Consider the following 23747-nt stretch of genomic DNA (forward strand, 5'->3'; position numbering starts at 1 on the left):
CAGAACTGCAAATTAGCAGCAGAGCAATTAGATGAAAATCATTCATTCCTCCCAGACTCACTCATCCCACACACATCATCTACAGGCGCTGACACATCTCCATCCCTGCACAAGCATTTGCATGATTGCGCTCCTCAGACTCAACACAGATCAACGCAAGGTTCAATAATGGCTTATAAATAGAAATGATGACCACCTTTTCACAGACTGAAATGATCATTTCATGGAGACGCTGAAAGAGCAACAGGCACTCGTACAATAAGACATGCCAGCCCCCACACTTGGAAGCTCTGAGGCTCTAGTGTAACAAAGCTGCAGTCCTGAGAGCAGAGTAACAAACCCACACACACAGACTCAGACACTGATGCAGACACACATATACAGTCCACCTACACCAGCTCTGTTCACTGTGAATGTGGCCTCTGCCATCAGTCATGAACTGAAGCTTGAGTGGGATGAGACCTACTGTCCTTGTGTGGGCAAACTCACTCTGAAATATTCTCCACAAAGCACATGAGAGAAGAGTTTGAAGGAGAGAAGAAGAAGAAAAAGGGCTGAGGAGGAGTAGTGGCACACTCAGTTTTTCCATGAAGCTTCTTTGACCTTCTTCTCAGAGTTTCTTTTAATGCGAAGAGCAAAGGCCTCACTGATCCCCGACTCCCAAAAGAGTTCGACTTTTAGCAGTTTAAATCCAACCAGTCAGCTCAGTGCTGCATCTTAATTTCACTGTTTGATCTGCCACTCTATATGATATGTCCATATGCAGTAGGTGTAGTGACATGTTTATTCAGCAGGAAATACTAGAGGACCACAACCGCTAAACAAAATATAATTAATTATAGTCTAGGCTAGATCATTGCTGGCCACATACAACAAAAAACAGGCTCAAACTCATCTAAAGTTTCTTAAAACGGGATAATCTCTTGTAAGGAAGCTTTGATGGTGGTGGAAGAAGTTGTCAGATCTTTTACTTACATAAAAATGACAATAGCCCTCTATAAAAAAATACTCTGTTGCAATTAAAGGTCAAGATTTCACTTAAGGTAGTGAAGTTCGTTTTACCTAGTTTATGTGCTCCTGGATAGTTTTATCAATAGCATACTGTATAATTTTTCCAGCAGTCAGATAAATGTTGTGGAGTACAAGGCACCTCTGTATTATAGTGGAGAAGAGGTGCAAAATAGCATAAAATTGAAATAGTCCACTGCAGTAAAGGTACCTCAAAATTATACTTACGCACAGAAATTGAGTAAATGTACTTAGTTACTTTCCACTACTTAATTCTGATGGTAGTTTGTCACATCACACTGGTAAAGTAAGTGGACATACATCCAGCCAAACATTCAGAACTCAAATCCATAAGCCATCCACGTTGAAATTTTGCTGTTTAGCATTTTTTTTTTAATAGCTAGTATCATTCTTTTGTCTCTCAGTCTCTATTTGGACAAACAATCAGGATATTGTGATGATCTGACATGATGACATCAAATGAAGGGATCTGTCACATTGTCCAGATCAGAACTAAACTTTCAAAGACATGAAAACACCTTTATATTAGAGCCACTGACATGAGGATTTCTGTTTGTAGTTTCTTTGTTTGAATCTAGGTGTACAGTGTGAGATGATATTTTGTGGCATTGTATTGTACATTTTCAGATATTCAGTAATATTTAACTTTTTATGTCCAGTGTGTTTAGCTGCCTTTCATCTATTGCAGACTGATAGAAAAATGCATGGATGGATGAATGGATAGATGGATGGATGGATAGTACTATAAAGGCGTCCATCAATTCTCTAAACAACCTTTTCAGGGTCACACAGAACTGAAGCCTACCCCAGCATGCATTGGGTGAGTGGGCAGACACATCCACAATTCAAAGCTACAAAAAAGACACTAAATTAAATATATTAGTCAGCCAGATCATAACCATATTTCTTAGAAAAATGTCTATACTTTCATCTCCAGGCACACAAACAAAAAACACATTTAATTCACCCCAACCATGATGAAGAAAGACACTGAAATGCATCTGATGACTCAGCTAACTGCCTTGTTTAACATGTTGAATGTACAGTATTTATCCAGTTAATTAAACTGCAGAGCTGCACATAATAGTGTGATTCAAATAAAACATATTCCTTTGTATTCACCCTATACTCATCTGTATTTCATCTGCATCTGTATTGATCCTGTATACGTCTAGTCCTCTTTTCATATCATGTTTATTGATAGAAACCAGGCTTTCTGATAATGCTGTCTGCTTCTTTGAACTCCTGAATAAAATGTTATTCCCACAACAAGGCTGCACAATGTGAAGGGCTGAGGCTCTGACTGAAAAAGCCGGGAGCGAGTTTTTATGCGCAATGAAAAGAGTTAACCAAAATATAGTAATACATGACCTACATTAATCAAATAAAGCCGCAGTTATGATTCTGTCTATTTTTAAAAGCTTTCTGTAACAATAGTTCTCGTCATGTGACTGCTGTAATAAAGCCAATCCTCATTTCACAATAGTGGACACGCTTATCTGTCATCAGGCGAGAGCTCCATAAACACTAAGTGGATGGAAAGAATCTGAGGGCAAGAATCATCAAGCCGTTAACTCAGCAGCTGTTAGGCGCTTTGTTTCTGTAAGGGATGCAAGCTGATCAGCACTGCAGGCCCGCTGATTACCGTTTTTACTCGACGGTGCTTTCCAGCATCAGGCCGAGGGTTCGGCACACATGTGACCCATTGAACGGTGACTGGAAAGCTTTGCAAGTGGTGCTGTCAACACCAGGACATAAATAAAGCTAAAGATAGGGTGTTGTGGCTTCAGCCCAGGTTTCTGGTCAGCCAAATGCTTTTTATAGAAACACTCTGATTTATAAAAGGCTAACAGGGACTATTTTTGACCCAGTGGGCTTGGGGGATAGAGATCTTGGAAACTTGTGACGCTTCTGGGTGCATGACTGACCCCTCTGACTTGAATGTGTCCGTGGTGGTTGGTTGAGGGAGTTGTAGCAGATAGCAGATGCTGGATGGATCAAACTGGCCAAAGGCCTGTGATGTTTTTGGAGACAGTCCAGAGAGACAGACAGGGGGATGATCACATGGGTCTATCCCAGTCAGACCCATTAAGTTATCAGATCTCTCTCTAATTGGTCTGTCTGGAGAGGGAATTTAAATAAAGCTTTGAACCACTCTGTTTCAACTCAATGGAAATTAAATGCGGAATTTGTTCTGAATTTCATGGGCCAAAAACTGTAGATACCTGACTTCATTCAACATTACTATCTATTAAATAAAAAATATATTATTAATGATATAGAAATAATGTCGCTACGATCCTGAACAAACTGGACATCTGGTCACCATAGTTACTACTTAAAAGTCATTCATAAGGTCGCACTTATGAAAACATGAAGTCTAAAGATAATAATTATGAATATGCAATAATCTTTCAATTGACTATCACATGGAAAGATTTGTATCACATGTGTATTTCTGTATGTGGGTGTATATACATGTCTATATGTATTCATGTATATGTATATATGTATATCTATGTTTATGTGTTGGTATATGTATTTTTGGTATTTTGTTACATAACATGCTGTCACTTTTCTTATGTATTTATCGTGCAGCATTTTGTAGCATTGCTTCAAAAGGGACTAAACAAATAAAATTTTACTTTATTTGATTTAATTTATTATTTGTAATTTATTTAATGATCAACAATATTCTAATCAAATAGTAGAATTCTGGGACCCCTTACAAGCTGAAAAAATTGCATCATAATGAAGTTTTTATGGATTATCAGCTTGATGGTACACCATAAAACATCTGTAATGGTGCCAACAAAGCTGACTCTGAAATGTATCATGTGAATAGTAAATACAGGAAAATGGTTTGGTCTATCAGTAATACCACAAGGAAATGACACCAAGTAAAACAAAGAGCTGTCCAGCCAAATTTAACCGATGTTTATTATAATCATCGTCTTCTGTGACCACTGGTTTATATAAACTCTCATCAACCTTGACTGAAATAGCTCTGAGAGTAAATCTCTGAATCTTTAGTTGACTGGAGTTAGTTTTGTGTATCTATCCAGCAAACCAAACGTATCTGACACTGATTTTTACCAGACGTGTGTATGAAATAAATACGGGTGGACTGAACAGTGATGCAGCACTGACTGTGCGTTGCTATAGACACCCTGCGCAAACAGTCGCTCTTGGATTGACTTTAAGGGTCACAGAGTGAAGTCAGACGAGTTCCCTGAAGACCATGTAGGTGTCTGTTGCCCACTCAGAATATGTCGTGGCTCATCGCAGGGTAACCCCACACTGTCAGGATCAGATGTCAGCAGGGGTCAGGGTGTGGCTGTTGCTAAGTACCAACAACTCAATCAACATTTACCAGAGCTGACGACACCGTAAAAACTGTATTTCAGAAGTCTTTGAAGTAATGTTTTGAATGAATCTCAGCTTTGGTGATGGCAGTCTTTTGTGAGTTATAGTAACTTGAATTACACAACAACAACAACAATTTTTGAAACATATTTTGGGAATCTATAACTCAAATATTCAAGTTCATCTTTTGAAGAAAAGCAAATCTCAACAACATATAATTTGTTGGTAAAACTTAAGAGTTTGACTTGGGCTAAAAATTCAAAAGTATGTTTAAGTAAGTTCTTTTGAAATTTTGAGTTTTCTTAACTTTTTTGTTTACAGTGTTTATGTTTTCTCCTGATGACTAAGTCTAATGCAAGACAAAAATCATATTTTGCGATTGAATAACATATCATTCCAGATAGAAAATGGTACGCCTGAATTGGTAAAATTTTATTAAGCTTTCATAAACTCATTGAACCAAACCAGCTATCATTAAATCAAGCAACTGTTAAGATCATCTTTGTTTCTGTTCCCTAAAAATGTTCTGTATCCTAAAAATATTATGTTAATATCCTGAAATTACTTCATGTGATGTTTTTGGCTGCATTATAAAAGTCTGTCATTTTTTTGTAAGAGGCTACGCATACATTTTTATGAAATTATAGATTTATACGTAATGAGTTTAGTTTCTATTTGCAAACTGAAATAAATCCTAAATTGTAAATTCTAAGTCAGGCTAATATTAACAATTATATTCATTATATTGAACAAACACTCTAAGATTAAAAAAAAAAAAAAACTTTCCTGAAACCAAACTAGGTTGTTAAAGAATATTATCACACTGCTTTGTTAAATACTTGATTCTGATTGGTCAATTACAGTACAATTATAGTAGACTGTTGCTATGAAGAACAGACTGTTGCCATGGGCGCAGTTCTGATCATAGACTCTGGAGGAACAATGAAATCATTTTTAAATCCATTAAGTCATTTCCAAACTAATATTTTGTGTCAAATTATTGCTTTTTTTTTTAAAGTGGACACGTAATAAGAGGGGTAATGTACAGTGAGCATTAGTGTGAAATAAACCCTGACAGGGTGATGCAGACTTTTTTTTTTTTTTTATCTTTTTATCAGTGTAAGATATAACCCAAAAATGAAACACCAAGGCCAGAGTGAGCGAGCGGATATTTTTCTGTAAAATCGCCCATAGATCAAAGCCTTTATGGTATATGAGCTGACAGCTGAGTATAGAATTACAGATCATGACCTCTCCCCTGACAGCGATGCTCTGTTTTCTTTAATTATCATAACAGACCACCAACAGAGTGTCCAGAAGAGGGAACCTCATCTCTTCTCCTCTGCTGTGATTTATAATCTCCTCTGTGATCCAAGGCCGCTGCCTGACAACCTAAATGTTATTTGGTGTATATACACAACCCATAAAAGGTGCATATTGTTTGGTAAGTTGTTACTGTTGTACCTCAAACCTGACCCTGAACCTGGGTGAAGGCCAAACATCACCATTCAGGAAAAAGACAGGTGGTGTGAGTGGTCGGTTTGGCTGGAATAAGTTAGTTGGACATCATGAGCCTGTGAATAGATAACGTGCTGCTAAATAAAGCCCTCTAATGAATACAGCAACACACACGTGTCACCAGAGGGGTGTTTAGGGGAAAGAAGCGTCAGATATTTTTGCCGTATGGTTTTATTTTCTGACAGGGTGATGGCGATGGATCACTGGCTCATAGACAAGTAGGGGAGATATGAGCTGGCCAAGCGTTTGTGTTGTGGTGCATGTGCTGTTTGTATCCATGGCAACCACACTGTAGCCCTGTCCCCTGATTGCCAGATAGAATCGCTGTCCTTGGCAATATTGAGAAACTTAAAATGATTTAGGAGTGGAGCATCCTGTTTCCGGGTTTTATTGCAGAAACAGAAGAGGTGACTCAGTGTGTGAAGACTGTGGGACGAGATTGGGAGGTTAGATACAGGAGTTTGGTTTAGATAAAGTAGAGATTGTGGTTTAGTGGGACATGTTTGAGCCTTCGCAGCTTTGAGACTGTCAAACATCCTAAATTTTGTTCAAATTCAAGTCATTTATAAGCAACTCTATTATAAGAATGAAACTAGGCCATTTAAATTCACTTAAAGGGGCTCTTCATCAATTCAGTAATGCATTTTGAGATTGGGCGATTCACGAGAGACAAATTAAAAACATAAAGGTCAGAATCTCAGCAGAGACAATCATATTCTGACTTTACATCTGGGCATCCTACATTTCCCATAATGCAAATCTGTAACATCTTATATTAATCCACTTCTGACTTGTAAAGGCTTACATTTTTCAAAATTCATGCAGTCAGCAGCAGTGGAACACACCTAACATACAATTTCTAAGTAATGTTAAGTACAATTATGAAATAATTGTACATTACATAACAAAAATACCTCCAAATTAAGCTACTTGATTCTGTACTTTTTACTTAATTGCATTCATTTACCTACAGTGGCTAGTTGCTAGTTATCACATACAAAAGTTACAATAATCTTATAAAATACGATGCATTGCTACAAGTTAATCTACTCAGCAGTATGTAATTTAAAATGAGCTCCTGCTGCAACCAGCTTCAACATAAAATGCTGCTTATTAACTAATAATGATCCAAAGATTGCTATATTCCAGTTATTATTCAGAAATGACACCAAACGTGAATATTATATTCTTTTTTTTTTGCCATTTTCTGCCAATAAACCCCCATAATCTAACACAACACCTACAAGTACATTTCTGAGGTATTTGTACTTCCATTTTAGGCTACTTTATAATGTATTTCTAATCTACCACATTTCAGGAGGAAATTTTGTATTGTGCCTTTTACTATTACATTTATTTAGTGGCTATAGTTGCTAGTAAATACAAAACCTCCAATAAGCTTATAAAATACAATGTATTGCTGCAGGTTGAGCTGAAACATAAAATTCTTCTTACCCACTAAAAATAATCTGTTAATATATAGATGTAACACTGACAGAGTAGTTTTACTTTTGATACTTTGAGTACATTTTGATACTACTTATGTATTTATAAACATCTTGAATGTAGGGCTTTCACTTGTAAAATGAGTATATGTGGGTAATGGTCTCAGTCTTAAAGACATTTTCTCCTCTTGACTTGTAAATTGACCATCAAATGTCAAATGAATGGATTGCCCTTTTAAAAGACTACACCATGTTTTTGTGAGACTGGCCTTTAAACTGTACCATATATTACTAAGTATTTTTAGAAAATGTTTGATCGTAGACATGAGGGGACATTGATGGTGTAGGGTCCCTTCCTATGTACCCCAGGGGTTTGTAAAGTGATATGAGGGAGCATGTGGAAAAATAGTGATTTGTAAAATACAGGGTCAGACCATGTGTGACCGTGTGTAAGTGATTTAAGACCCAGACTCTTAAAAATTCAGCCAAACACTGCAGAGTTATGTGCATCCTCTCAAGGACATACTTCTCATCAACTTGTATTGAATATTTTGCAGTTCCAGAGTGGGTGGGACAGGGGTGTGTGGCTGGAAACACCAGTGTAGGGCAACAAGAGGAAAGTCATGTTTGCCAGAAGTCTCCATGCAGTAATTCATATATTTCTCTGTGCTGTCACCATTTAATAAACATAATAATCATTGTCTTAAACTCAGTTCATTGTTCTGTCTGACCAGCAACTTTTTCTGCCGCTCGTTTGTCCTGCAGGTTTGTATTTCACGAGTTGCTCAGATGTTGCTGTGTCTGGAAAAAAAATCACTACAACAAGCAAGTAGATATCCTGCTGCTAAAAATACATGTGACTGACTCTATTTCTGAGGCCTGACTGTAATATCTTATTACATGGCACATTGATTGTGGCTGAGGATGATGTGCCCGCTCAGGTATTCTCGGTCTCAATAAAGCTCCCCGATGCTATTTTGGAAAGATTATTTGGGAATATGTGTTAAATATACTTCACACACACCCACTTTCATTCTTTATTCATTAACCTGCAAACAGAATTTTTCCACAGCCATCAGCAGATACATGGAAACAAAACCAGACGGGGTAATGCAACCTCTTCATCCAAACACAGAGGCAAGGTGGATGGACAAAGACAAGGTCAAGTGTTACTGATAGCAAACCTAAAAGAAAATATGCCGTCTCCTTATGGATGAAAGACATTTCTGCTGTTGTCAGCCATTATTTAATTTACACATGAAGTCATTCTCATGTAACCAAGATGTTGCACAGTTGTCTGTGATTTATTTTTACTTTTATATTCAATCTCGTGTTTGGTGAAAGGTGAAGCAGAGTTCTCGCTCCATGTGATACAAAAGATAGTAGACACTGCCCCCTACAGGACGACCCACACAAGCTGAACACAATGTGTATATGACACAAAAACAGCATCAGAAAAACTGAAAATTAAATTAAAATATGTCTCTGTCAGAAAATAAATGTGAAAATGTCATTGTAGAAAGATAAGGCCAGTATAAAAGTGATAAAACACTCTATTTTCTTCAAATATAATGAGTTTGAGCTGTATTTGAATAAACATTTTATTCTGTTTTATGAAGATTTAAATCTGTATTATGTGGTTTTCTTGTACTATACTTGCCACTATATTTAAAGCCTCTATCCATTCATTGAATATTGATAAGGTGCCAGATTTCAAGTGGCGTAGACTTATCCTACATCCTGTTATTATGGCTGAACAATACCATGTTTCCTGGCGTTTAAAATGATTTCATCCCACATATTGTCTGTTTCATCACAATCATATATTATGATATATGCACCAGTGATCCCTGCTTTGTGCTCCAGCATGCATCACTGTTTCTTAGTTCAAGCCTCACTAATTTAGCATCCGGTAGGATCAATTCAATGTCTCATAAACATGAGTTGTGACTGTCACTTACTGTGAGAAACATCATCATGATGCAAAAGAATGGAGAAATCTCCTGAGTCTCTTTCCCAGCTTAGGCCGTTCAATTTTGGCGGTTATGTGCTTCTAATAAATATATTATCTGATACTTGTATTAAAATGAACTAATCTCCATTTTGGTTAAATCTGCCATCTGCTGGACAAATAGTGTAGGCACATGTTGAAGCCACAGACTTGACAGAAGATTCAGATTTTAGAAGAAAAGTTCAAATGATTCTTTACATATTTCCCACTCAGACTCAAAAGTGTAACTAAATGACAAAAATGACCTGAAACATTTGACCATTTCATACAAACTGTGCTTTCATCGATTCAAGAGTCATTTGAAAAGCATAAACAATATTAAATTCCATGTTTGATCTTTATTCCTGATGTGTGGTATATGTTGGATCTTGATCTTTGGGGTTCTTTTTGCAACCAAAAAAAAAAAATTCTGAAAAGCAGCAAATTAATTTTCTTTATTGCTATCAGTGTGTCATTTTATTTTACCTGCATGTAAAAATAACCACTATTCCAAATCTTTCATTCCCTCTGCAATCTATCTATTAAACGCTCCATAGTTTTTTAACCATTCATATTCGTCATCAATATATTTTTTTATATTATCTTTTTTTTTAAATTGCATTTTAGTTAAGTTCTTTATCAGTATTGTTGATACATTTTATTCCACATTTAGCTCTAATTAGTGCTATAATGATTTCTTTGTTGGTATGTTAATGTTTGTTTTTTTTATGTATATCAAGCTGCTCCAACAAATTCCCCCAAGTGGGATTAATGAAGCTATACTGAATTTAATTGTTTTTATATTGTGAAACACACTGATTTAAAGGCACAATTTGTTAATCAAATCTCATCAAATCTGTATGTATGTGTCTCTGGAAAAACAATAAGGGGTTGTTTGAGTGGTTTTGTCTGATGATCTAATAACAGGAAGGTCAGAGGTACAGGAGCATCAACTAATTTACTTCATTTTAACATTGGACGTGTACTTTATTTATACATACAATAAAATATTTCATTTGCCCCATTCAGTTCTAAGACAAACACATGGAGCAAAATGGTCTTTCTCAACATCAATGCACATTACAGCCCCACCAATGGCCATCTATTATAATATTAGCTTACTGATAGTGTTATCTATAAACACACCACCATACTTAATTTAAAGGCCACATAAAAGTCGCTCAATGAACACAGTTGGTAAATAATTGACTGTGATCACAGTCCATGTTCCTTCTCTCTGTCCCTTAGCCCTCCAGGCTACAATCTGGCTGATAATTACCTTGAAACCAGCATTGCTGCTTCTGATCAGTGAGAGTGAGTTTAAACATTTGCTTGAATGGCTCCTCCATCAAAAACAGATTGTGGATACCAGGTACAAGGTTCAGTTATAGCAACATAAAGAAAGTTAACAATTCTTTTTGGTAAGAAGAAAAATTGACAAGTGTGTTTCATGAATATAAATGTCTGCTTGGGCTCTTTTGCTGACAACCAGCTGTTTTCCTTTTGTCTCAGTGCAGTGTGTGGTTGAGAGCAGAAGCAAAAGCTAGAATGTCCCAGAATATCAAGTAAAGAAACACTCCTTTTTCACTGCATGTAAATGTTACTTTACAAATCTGATACAACCCATTCAAAAGACAAAGATAAAGTTATTTGGAATTTTATTTCATTCAGCAAGCATGGCAAGATTTTGAATGAATTACAAAAATATCCAAACCACCCATAAATTACATTTTTAATGCTCTTTAACATCAACAACACAAAACAATCATAACCGCGGCGCCATTCTTACTGTGTGCGTTTTGTTGCATGGAAACAAAATAATGTAATCCCTTCCATACCTCTGAATTAGTAAAAGCCAAGTCCGTCTAAATAAGGACCACAAAGCTGCCATAACTCACCAGACTGAGGCACCAGGGCCTCCGTCAGGCATTTACATGCTGGACAGTTTTTCTTACAAGTGCAGCTTGAGAGGTGAGCTGTTAATAACAGTGTGCATTACCTTCTGCATAGTAGAAACACTGGACCAAGGAAATGAAGGAAAAAGAGGAAAGGGACATTACTTCACTATTTGCTGGTTCCCAGACTTTGGTACCTATTCTATTGAAGTTTATGGGAGATGCATGAAGAAGCACGTTAAAACCCAACAAATCTACATCATATGACCTTTGGTGAAGCAATGGCTCTAAAAATAAAAGAATAAACATCTAAGCATAGCATACTGTCATTTTTTCAAATAATGATGTAAAGACCCCTCCTTCTTTTTTAAGTTTCCTTGCACTGGACCAGGAAATGTGACGCTGCAGGCAGGATGCAATTTAATCTCAGAATGAAAACAAAAATTCAGAGTTTGATAAATTAAGAAACAGTCACGAACACAGGATTTTGTTAAATCTGGAGAGCTAAAAATAATAAATCAGCCTGCTGGAGGTTGGATATCTTGGTCTCTTGAGCTCCAAGTCATGGCCAAACAGAGCAGTTTAAGCAAACGCTGCTCTAATCCAATCCCACCTCCAGTTGGGATTGTGGGACTGGAAGGGATCTATGGCCACACAGACCAGGAATCCACCAGCAATAGGACGGATCAGCGGGGGATCAATCGGGATCAGTAAGGAGGCAGAGGCTGCGAATCTGCAGACAGCGAGTCCAACAAACCAGTGGGCAAACAGCAACAGACTGCACTGGTATACAGGCTTACCAGTTACATATAGTAAGACCTTACCAGGAGGTTGTTGCTCATTGATGTAGGATCTTGTTGCCCCAGCAACACTAGTTTTCCTTGAACGTATATCTGTTTAACAAGCTGAGCGTTTGTTTACTTCCTGTCAATGCTATAGTAATGTTGCCCTTGCTGATATATTATTAAAGGTATCTACTGTTTTTTTTGTATTATGTTTTTGAGCATTTTAACAATCACAATAATCATAATTTTGGTGTCTTAGATAACCATTGTTAGCTAATTAGCTAGCATCATCATCTTCTTTCATACTTGATAAAAACAATAAACTCACCAAAATCATCCTGCCTCATCTTTTGCCCCTCTCCCGGTGATATTTTCACATTTTACACAGTGCAGTAAGGGTTCGTTTTGACCAATAATCACCATAGCTGGTGATTTTCAGAGCAGTGGAAAAAGGAGCCAAGATGTTTTTGGTCAGTCTTATTTTGTTTCTGTCGAGTTTGAATGAAGAAGATGATGATACCTAACCTGCTAATGTCGCTAAAGGTAATCTAAGACATTGTAGTGATTATCAAAACGCTCAAAAATACAAAACAAATGGTAAATACTTTTAACAGTGTGTACAAGCTAACTGTGAAAAGTGAATTAACTTTGTTTGCTTCCTGTCAGCCCTGTAGGGATGTTATCTTTGCCTAAAAACAGACATGCAGCTCATAAAATGGATATAGTGCAATTAGAGAATGAAAGTATAGTAGCCAAACTTTGAGTCTTCATTACCAGAGATAATATCATCAAATAGCACATAGTAGTCAAATAATTCACTTCCTAAGTGTTAATGTTATTATATCCTTTTTATTTTTTTCCTAAATCACTCTAAAGCTGATTCTTCCTTTGTCTGACCAGTGAAGAGAAACCTGAATCTCAATGTGCTGCAGGTAATAAGAATTACTCCTTTAACTTTCTCCTTCTGTACAAAGTAAATCAGAAATACTCAGGACAAGCTACCATGAGGTAAAATAAGTACACTCAAATTAATGCATTCACTGTTGTCAAGAAGAGCCTTTGTTGTCTGTGACTCCAGATCTCTTGAGGTCACATTAATTGGAGGAGCGCACTTTCCTGTCTTTGAGAGGCTGGGGAGGCCTGTAGTTGTTTTCCATGCGTAACCTCTGATCCTCTTCCTCTCCAGTGAACAGAAGCATCCTGAACTTGCCCAGCTGCATTGAGAGACAGAGAGAAAGGAACGTTTTCCCTTAATGTTTTTACAAAGAAACTTGGATTAACATCAGTCTCTCTCTGAGAACCTTCTGATTTTCCTACCTGAAACCCATTCCCTCCAAAGATTTCACTGGAGAAAAGAATGCTTTTATTTAGGATTAGACTTTATGGTGTTAATAGTAAACTTTTTGCTCTATCAAATGAATTTAGAGAGTATAATCCAATATATAGTATAATACAAATAAGGTATGGTAAACTGTTCAGCACAGTTCAAATCTAAGCTCACACATCTTACTCAAACAGCCATGAAAATCAAGGAGAAAAAAGAAGAGCACTATCTTCACACTTTATACGAGAAATCTTTGCTCAAGAGGCAGAAGATAATAAATGACCCAACACACATTCTGAACCCAGAATTTCAGGTATTGGCTTCAGGCTGATGGTTCAAAATGCCAAACTGCTGATTAAGTTGATTAAGCTGCAACAAGTAACAGTACATGACTGTGATTTAGGGACTAAAATATTGCAACCTGACAATTTATTATCTGCCTCATTTACAATTTGTTTTGTTGTTTGTATTGCTCTTATTTCAAGGAAGCTCTCACACAATCAACATGTGAATTTAAGCACGTCCATGCAAGTGTATGTATGATCTATGTTTGTATGTCTGTAGTATATTGCGTGATGCAGCAGCTTCAAGTCCAAAACAAATTTCCCTGTGGGACAATAAGGTATATACATGCATACAGACATGCATACACATTTTAAAAGGGCTTAATCATTTCCTAAAACAGCTGGATGCTGTAGTGTTTTTTTTATCTAATGTTACTTAAACAGGAGTAAACAGGACCATCTTCAGCAGCAGGTCTGATGCACTAGTGAGTATTTTTGGAAACAGGACAGCGTATGTAGGATTGAATCAAAACAAATTACATCACCCATGTTCTTTATTACGAAGGAACACATCCTCCAGTGCATTTGTGTGACACTGACTGTACTTTTAATAGTTTTTCAACAACAATGGAGCTCTAGTACACAAATTAACAAACTGTATCAGGACACTTTAATACATCAATTAATTGTGGTTATATTCTGTTAATTGTATTTGTTGCTACAAATAACAAATATTGTGGATGGAATATTATTTGCATTTTCTGTATATCTGTCTTTGCACTATAATTATTCATTTCAGTTCTTGTTCTTTATCTGTGACTTATTATCCCTCCTCATCCCTTGCTTAACTTGTAAATGTTTAAAGCTACTACAAGGAACTTCCGTATTTTTTTTTTATTTTGGAGGTCCCAGTGGAAAAAAAGTAGTGTTTCCCCTGCCATACACAAATGGTCATGTTAACTTATGTAGGTCATATATCACGGAGACTGTTTCATAACCATTTAAAAAATACTTGTAGTAGTTTTAAACTTAGTACTTCTTTAGTACTTTGTTTCTATTTTTCAACCTTTGTTGTCTGAGTTATTGTACACCTGAGACACCAGAGTCTGAGAGAAATGGCATTTCCATCCTCTGTAAATTCACAATAAAGTTGACTTTGAAGAAAAATATTAAATATTATCAGACTTGCATTTACCCACACATCCCAGCCTCTTTTTGGCATTTCCCCTTTAGCTCCATGTCTACCATTACATTATGAGGGGAAAAGAAAAACAAAATAATGCTCTGTTATATAAGGTCTTTTCCCTGCTGGGTCTCCACACAAGCATTTTTCAATTAAAGCCCTGAACCCACCCAGTCATCCGTCCATCAGGATAATCAGCTGGAGGGGATCAAAGGCTTGAGGCCTGGAGTCAGGGGTTGTGGGGCCCAAGTTACACCTCACCCCCAGCTACGCTTCTCACATGGGCTTACAAAAGGATCGGCCACCAGAGATGCCACCATCACTAGAGTTCCCGATTCCTCATGTATAGTACAGTCCTGGACTGGACCAGAAAAGATTAACAACGTGTGAGAGTATAATCCAGAGGCTGGCAGCAGTCGCCACAGGGCCAGCTCACAGGGGGACCTGGAAGGCATGTGCTGCAGACGTCCAGTGAGTCAGCTTAACTTGTCAACAACCTGGGGTTATCAGACCTAAACTTTTGGATTAAATTCAGCCTTAAGAGGGATGGATAAAGACAAATCAACCCTGAACACAGCATCCCCCATGAATGATGCTCACCCTTGTTCCGGCCTCTGGATATAGCATCACACTCACAGCAAACAGTATATTTCTGGATAAGTTACAGCATAGTGGTAAACCCCACATGCACTCACCCCCACAACTACCAAAACTTGGCATACTGATCCAGTGATGCTCAGCTTTGGTTTAGCAACAAAGGAGGCAGGGGATCACTGGAGCCAAGAGGAGAATAGTCCTCCAGGCCAGGAAACACGGATGTTGCAAACACACATTTTGAGATGAGAGAAATACGAGTGCAAACCATTGACTTAAACAAATGTTTATTATTGATTGCTTACTTAAACTTTTATATGTGCAGTCAGAGGAGATATAATGTCAGTTATCAGTGTTATTTTAGACTTAGGCTTGCACACTTCTGATATTGTAATTGCCTCTTTTTAAGCAGTGATGGAAGATCGAGTTGTAATCAAGGAAATTCAGTACCGACTTGCAGCAGCCAAGGAAGGTGGATTAAGGATAATGGTGTGTTTGTAGGAAAAAATAACTACCACAGGCAAGAGTTTTGGTGGAGTATAATCTGGTTTACTTGACATGTCCCACACCAGTACGAAGGAAGAAACTTATGGTTATGTGATAAGTAAGTAAACTCAACAAAAAATAAAAAGTAAAATTGCAAGATATGCATAATTGGCTGAAAATTACAGACAGATGCAACAACGTCCAGCTTCATTTGACATTTGAAGTTGCATGAAGAACAGTAAGTTGAGCCCAATATTAACATAGTTAATGAGTTAATATTTAGCGACCATTAGCTTAACATCTAAGGAATGTTGTAAATCAGTGAGCCTGGAAAATTACTGTTACATTTATGACTTGTTTAGGGCTCGAAACTTGGGACTTGAGCGTAAAGACTTACTTGTGACTTGAAAAAACAATGACTCGGTCCCATCTCTGCAGGATGTACACAACTATCACATCACTACATTTTAAATTATTTTGTAATTTGCAGAGTTTGCAGAGGACTAAACAACTAAAACAACAATCAATCAATATGTACTGAAGTTTCATGTGTTTTGGTTAAAGGAACATATTTGCAACACACACCTGTTTTTCCGACACTATGATTGGCTCCTTCAGGACAATCCAGATGACGCTCTCATGTAGGGGGGGCGTGGTCAGTGATCCCAGGTAGGTCCAGTAGTGGAGGCTGCTGGGTAGGAGGCACTTGGGGTTGAAACGTTTGAAATCCGTGACACTAGACTGTAATTGAAACACAGAGACAACAGCTTTTATATGACTGGAATAATACTGAGAGCAGGTCACAAACCATATAAACATGGCATGTAATAAAATCTTGTACGAATCATAGCGCTCACCTTAAACTTCACCATGTACAGAGCGTCTGTTATCATGTGGAGCCATCTGTGGTCATCACCTGTCTTCAGGAACAGACAAGATTGTTTTCAAATTGGATTTTGGACTTTTAAAGGGAATCCATATAAAAATACTCGGTGTGATCTACAAAATATCACAAATCTTATGTGTTCAGTGTGGCTGACACAAATTAAAAAACAAACTTTTCTTACTAGCTTCTCTTTCAATTCCTGCAACCTTTTGACCTTTTTCCACATCTCAGATTTTTTTTTCAGCAAGTCTACAACTTGTCATTCTGCTTTTTCTTCTGCTCAAGTTACCATGACTTAAGACAGGCTCAAAAAAAAAAAACAGCTGCGAAACTGTTACATTAATACAAAATGGAGAGAAAAGGGTGCAGAGGGGTTGGAAATGGGACTGTACTTAAGAGAAACATCTTACATCTAAAAAGATGCCAAGGACAGCGAGGCCGTCGGGAGCTGTCGCCGCCTCCCCAAACGACTTGTACTTAACAGCGTTCCAGTGTACGAGATGAAGCTAGCGGAAAGACAAACAGAAATTTAAAAAAATGTCTTTTATGGTTAAATAAAAGAACTATAGTCCCAGCAGACCACACAGACCAAAATGAAATATAACTGTAAACCAGTGAGCAAGCTCAGTATTCCACTCACAGAAATATATACCAAGCTGAACAATATTTCACTCAGGTCCAATATTATTTCATATTAAAGTGTGCAATATGTTAATTTCCAAACTATGTGCAGTAATGTTAACACAACTGCTGAGTCTGTTTCCTGTTTGTTTGTTATTGTTTGATTTTCTCTTGTTTATATCTTATGTGTTTACTTATTTATTATAGCTTGCAGTTTTCATATTCTGCTTTTTTATTGATGCTTCTGTTTTTATATTATCCCTCTTTGCTGGTGTAACAACTGTTGCTAACCCTGTTGTGGGATTAATAAATGATTATCTTATTTTATTTATTAAGTCATGCAAATTACATTATACTCATGCGTGTGTACTGGTGAGATAAGTATATCTACATCCTGTTCTCAGCCATATAATGCATGTACTTTTCAATCTTACTTTCTTAAAGTTCTACTGAAAGTAGGAATGACCCACCACAGATGGAAAAAAGACAGTATTTTTTAGCAAAGCTGTAATTTGATTCTGATTTGGATTATTTTATTGTCCATTAAATGCACATAAAGTGGAAGTTTCTCTTTGGCACTGCCATATGGGAAAATGCACACCATTTTCTGATGGGACACTGCTGTTATTTGAGACAAATATAGCTCTGCCCAAACCAACCAAACTCCATAGGAAAAACTGGCCATTTTACCTCACAGAACACAACTCCTGTGGTCTACCGCTGCCTTGAGCCGTTAGTTTATTTGTGTTGTTGTGTGACTCTGAACTATCCTTTTAAAACATAGCAATCACACAATAACACAAACAAACTGACTGATGGAGGCAGCAGTAGACCAGCAACTCCTACGTTTTACAAGGTAAAATGACTAATTTTACCTGTGGAGATTGGTTGGTTTGGAGAGAGTGACATTTGGCTTATGTAACGGTGATTTTCCATCACAAAAGACTGTTTGACTCCAAAGTAAAGCTGTGAAAATAGTCGAAATATAGTGTACACTTAAAAAAAAGTTCAAGTGGCTAAAATATGTTATGTTGCTGCCCACAACAGTACAACAACAACAGCTTCCATGCTGGTGCCCCTCTCTCCAAACTGGGTGTGTGTTGACTGCCATCTATTGTAAGTCATACACTGACTATGGATAAGTACCACAACACATCAAATTATCCAAACAACACAACTAAGGTAAGATGAAATCTTTAAGTGACTGAGTGACAAGTGGCAGGAATAAAAGTGATGAGTGGATTGTTCTTCCACTTGATTTTATTTCACAGCAAAATATATTACCACATCTAGTTTACTACAAAGCTTAGGTAAAAATTGGTTATTCTGATGCACTGAAGTGTTCAGACCCCAGACACTGACCTCAGATGCATAGGCATTTCCTGCAACAGTGTGCTCAGAGCCATCGCAGCCCTTTCCGCCCCAGTGGAAGTGAAACTGTTTCAGTCTGTAGGGGTTGTCAAGAGGGCCTCCCTGGATCACTGTGGAGGAGGAGAGGAGGTGTTATAAAACACAAATAAAAAATTCACAGACAGGCAGACACCCACACCCTGACTCTCTGTGGGTGTTAGACAAACTGCTTTCCAGCACAGAGCATCCTCCAAACAGCTTGGTAGCACTGCAGGCCATACTAACACACTAAGACACACACCACAGAGATGAGTCAACCTGGAAACACCCAGCAGACTTTATCAGATTTCTCACCCAAAGCTGAGACATGAGCGCTAACAGGCAGACAGACCGCTTAACCAACAAATCTATCATTACCAGCTCTGCAGCACAAGCTTTAGTTTGAGTCACAAATAGCCAATCCTATGCTAAATAAAGCAACAAAGGTTGGTTTAGCTTCACATTCAGGTCCACTGACCATTAGGTTTTTATAGAAATGGGAATGTATGTCATAATAATGAAAGTCAGCCCATTATCAGGACACTACAGACAGTTTTCAGAGCCTATGGCTTGCACTGCTGGGAATGAACACCAGTGTAATCTGATTGTTATTCACTGTGATGCTGCTGACATCCTTCTGACAAACGGGCCACTTCAGTTCAGGTCAGATTAGCTCAGCATGAATGGCAAAAAGAGCAAAACACTTAACTTGTCCATCTCACAATAGATGCAGGATAACCACTAGAACAATGTGACTGATAAATTGCCACTTTAAAATAACTGATGATATAATAATGTTCACTTTCTTCTGGCTGTGAGGTGTGGTGGCCATGGTCGAGCCCAAAGACATGAGCGCAAGATTCGTAATGCAATTAGACCTGCAACAACTGATCGATTAGTTGTCATCTATTGGACTGATCGCCAACTATTTTGATAGTCGATTTATCGGTTTGGGTAATTCTTTCAAAAAAAAAAGTCAAAATTCTTCTTAAATGTGAATATTTTCTGCTTTCTTAACTCCTCTTTCGTAAACTCAAGTACCATGTTATGATACACGTAGTTTATAAAAGCAGTTTGGATAATGGGATGGGTGGGAATCCCATTATGTGGGTGGGAAAAAGGAGAGGTGAAACATTTAACAATATCTGGCAATTTGTTATGTTGATCTCTAAAGAAAATTATTATCACAAAATAAGCTGTGCTGAATCAGCTCCTTAAAGGTGATAATAATGTCGTAACCCTGACCTTGGTAATGCTAACATTAATGACTGCTAGACAAAACAAAAGCATTGAGAAATTAGAATTATGACCGGTTTTAACTCCTGTCGTGTTTGTTCAACTAATTAAGAGAATATATTGTATAAAAAGTTAAAAATAACAGTGTGTTATCAGCCTAAATAAAAACTTTGATTTTTAACCTATCCTCCTTTTCTTACCTAAACAAAAGTGTCTCAGAACAGTCATATGTTTGTTCAGACTTAATCCACATGTGGCAAACTGACAACAGCAGGTTTAGAGGATTTGTGCGCCTCATTTGAACTACAGAGAATTGCTGAGGAAGTGCATTAGTTTTCTTACAGGTCTCATTAATTATTTTCACTGATAGCTACTTGCTTGCTGTGTGGAAACTGTCTGAGCTGATCAGCGCCACATTTCTGAGCTTATCATTCATGGTAATGACAGGGTGGTTAACATGGATCCACCCAACGATAAAAGCAAATAGGGTCATAATAACCACTGAGCTCACCTCAGATTATTATATCTCTTGTCCAGCAGACGGATACTCATACAGTTAACTGCTGCCTGCACTTCCCTGCAGCATAATCAGCGGTTTATTTCTAACCGCTGATTACGGTCAGTTTATGCACATGGTTTGCACTTTCTAAAAATCAAGACAATCCCAAGTTTCAAGTGTCTGTTTACTGAAAATCAGCTTTTAGAGTAGATTTCCACTGCATGTGGCTGACAAGCAGATTTCAGAGCCATGATTATCACTAAACTGTGATCTCTGGCAATAAATGCAAGACAAATAACAATGGACTGATACATACACACTTCATATAAAGCACAGTCCCTACCAAGATGTTACCATCTCACATTTCTGTTCATTTTCATTTCAAAGTATCTAGACATGTGATGTCTGCATCTAAAACCAGGACTTATATGAACCAATTGTTTGTGTTTTTTTAAGACTCAACATAAACTCCAGAAGTTGATGCTGAAGTTTTAAATACAAAGTTTTTCTCACCTGAACGGTCATCAGAATCGTCAAACTCCACAACAACAGAGTGTCCGTTGTTGGAGATGTTGATGGAGGTACAGCGATCGTAGTTTAGGACAATTGGGCCCAGACTGGGGTCATGTGAGGCCTGATTTGGGATAATGTCAATGGGTGACTGCCGGTTTCCCTGGGCAACGGGGAAGTTCTTGTGCCATACAGAAGGACCTTATGATAGAAGAAGAACATTACATAAATATATCACCTATCACCAAGTCTTCAAAACACCAAATGCTGCACTTAAGCCTTAAGCTGTCATTTCTGGAGTGACAATCTAATTTTTCCTAAACAACAGATTTCACTCAGCTGCAAATAAAAATATTACATTCTGAAGCATAGAGCATCAGTTTCTAATGACTCTAAACTAGGGCTGGACAACATAGCTTATTAATACGATTTTAATATGTTTAGATATTGCTGTGACACACATCTTGATGTTTCTCTTAAATAACATACCTTTAAAATTCTTAAATAGTGTAAACATATGATGATCTTATACAGGATGATATGGACAAAGTCAAATATCTATACAACTATACAACTATATTTTTGTTGAAATACCTCCATATTGATAATTCAGACCACAACTAACAATTGTTTTCATTACTGTTTAATCTGCCAATTCTTGTCACAAGTAACAGATTAATAGTTTAGTCTATACAATATTTTAAAAAATGTGGAAAAATCCTCTTCACAATTTCCCAGAGCCCAAAGTGACTCCTTCAAATTGCTTCTTTTGTCCATCCGACAGTCCAAAACTCAAAGACTCTGTCATTTGTGATAGTAAATGAAAAGAAAACCAACAAATCCCCACATTCCAGCAAATGTTGAACATTTGCAAAATATTAACACAATGAGATTTTTGATAAATATCAAATATAATGACTTCATGGGTAAAGGTAAATAATAGAAAAGCTGGAGGAATCTGAAAGAGTCATTAATTTACATTACTTTACTGTAATGCAGCCTTTAAAAATATTAGAGATATTGGTTATAGAGATGCCATTTCGCCAATATAATGTGATTAAATGGCACTATGCTCGTGGGGCTAAGAGTGCCAAAAATATGTATGAAAAATTCAACACCAGAGTCTCTTTCCAGATCACAGCCCGGGCACTCAAAATAATCCACACACTTTGTTGTGAGTGATTTCATGTAGGAACTACCTTCTTCCTAGAAGCAAGAAAGTAGTTCCAATGGATTCTACCATGGAAAGAAAGTAGTTCCTTCATGAAACTACTCACAACCAGGTCTGTGGATTATCTTGAGTAACTGGATCATAAAAGCTCACTTGATCTTGATTTTCAGCATGAATACAGACCGTGAAAGCGGGGCCTCAAGATCCTTCTGACTTTTTGGGGTTTTATTCTTTTACGCAGGAGGTGTTTTTTTTATGGAATTTAGTCCCATTATATTTAAAAGAAGGCAGACATCTCTTCTGATATCTCCAAAACTCAGCAATTCAAAATATCTAGAGGGATGCAAGTCCAGGTAAGAGAAAAATGTATATTTTTAACTTTGGGGTGAGTTGTCCCTTTAAAACCAGGGACAGACACTTATACCACATCACAATAAAACAATATCAAAAATCAGAGTCAAAATCCAGTCTCATATCACAGTATTGGTTAAATATTGATATATTGCCCAGTCCTATACCATAAAACACTGACAAACTGATTAAGGTGTCTTTGCCTATACATTAGCAAGTGCTTGGATCAGCATGAAATTAAGACCCCACAAATAAATCAGTGAAATTCACTCCAGATTGTGTCACCCACATTAAACGATGTATCACAGCAAATAAAGCAATTTGTTTTGTTTTTTTTAATTATATTGACTATCACACTGATGCCATGCAATGTTTCTCTCAAGAGCCAGTGCAGGGCAAATCAGTCAGGCTGAAGCTCAGGTGACAGCGGTCATCCGTTTAAGCATGAGGCTAATCTCGCATTAACAACCTCAGCGATATTCTCCCTGAATAAAACACTAAGTACACCCAACAATAAACACGCATTTTAACTCCCAGAGCGCAAATGTCCTCCACTGTGGACTGAGAAGCAGTAAAGACAGTGCCAGAGGCTTGGATGCTGGGAGATCTTACCGTCCTCTTTTCCATATCCCCAGCGATTCCCTGTCATTGTCCCTGTGAGTGGATTCAACTCTGTCCAAAGCTGTCTGTCAGTCTGTCAGTCTGCGACTCTTGCAGCGCTCCGGTGCGCACGTGGAGGACGGAGACATGGACATCAGCTCGTGCAGCAATTGATGAAGTTTAAGTAGAGTCCAGAGGGGAAGGACAATTATCCTTTACTGGACACGCCCCCTCAAGCACACGCACACACACACACACACACCTCCTGTCCACCCGTCTGTGGTTTCAAAGCTAATCTTGTCCAATGTCACGTTAATGCATCAGCGGTCCTTTTTGTATTCAACGATTTTAGTAAACTCGTTGTAATTTTAGACTATTATTATGATCAGTGTTAGAAAAAAAAAAAAACTTGTCTAAAAATTGTCTAAACTCTTCAGAGAGAAAAAAAAATTGCTCTTCAGGCTTATTGCTTCTGTGCTGTTTTAAATCTTCTGTTTCATTTTCATTCTGAAGATACAGATAATGGAAAGATTTTTTTATGATTTGATGTTTTATTGTCATTGTTTTATTGTCAAAGCCTTATCT

At 37.4% G+C, this 23747-nt stretch overlaps 1 protein-coding gene across 1 annotated transcript; it reads right to left on the reverse strand.

Annotated features, from left to right (window-relative positions):
• Positions 1–12784: 12784 nt before the first annotated feature.
• On the reverse strand, positions 12785–23336 carry ca7 (carbonic anhydrase VII). The gene is made up of 7 exons (XM_084715634.1): positions 23175–23336; positions 21044–21241; positions 18769–18887; positions 17196–17291; positions 16757–16819; positions 16485–16640; positions 12785–13242 (listed from the first exon to the last, which is right to left on the reverse strand). Exons 1-7 carry the CDS (start codon positions 23209–23211, stop codon positions 13123–13125), a joined length of 789 nt encoding a protein of 262 aa, XP_084571760.1. The 5' UTR covers positions 23212–23336; the 3' UTR covers positions 12785–13122.
• Between the last annotated feature and the right edge of the window lie 411 nt (positions 23337–23747).

Source organism: Lutjanus erythropterus, chromosome 1 (assembly GCF_056507025.1).
Source record: "Lutjanus erythropterus isolate fLutEry1 chromosome 1, fLutEry1.hap2, whole genome shotgun sequence".
NCBI classification, from domain to species: Eukaryota; Metazoa; Chordata; class Actinopteri; order Lutjaniformes; family Lutjanidae; genus Lutjanus; species Lutjanus erythropterus.

Excerpts from the sequence above, each read along its gene's own strand:
- ca7 (XM_084715634.1), bottom strand. The coding sequence starts at position 23,211 with ATGACAGGGAATCGCTGGGGATATGGAAAAGAGGACG. Across the intron at positions 21,242-23,174 it reads GGGATATGGAAAAGAGGACG|GTCCTTCTGTATGGCACAAG; the intron begins GTAAGATCTCCC and ends TTCTATCATAAG. Across the intron at positions 16,641-16,756 it reads TGTACATGGTGAAGTTTAAG|TCTAGTGTCACGGATTTCAA; the intron begins GTGAGCGCTATG and ends TTTCAATTACAG.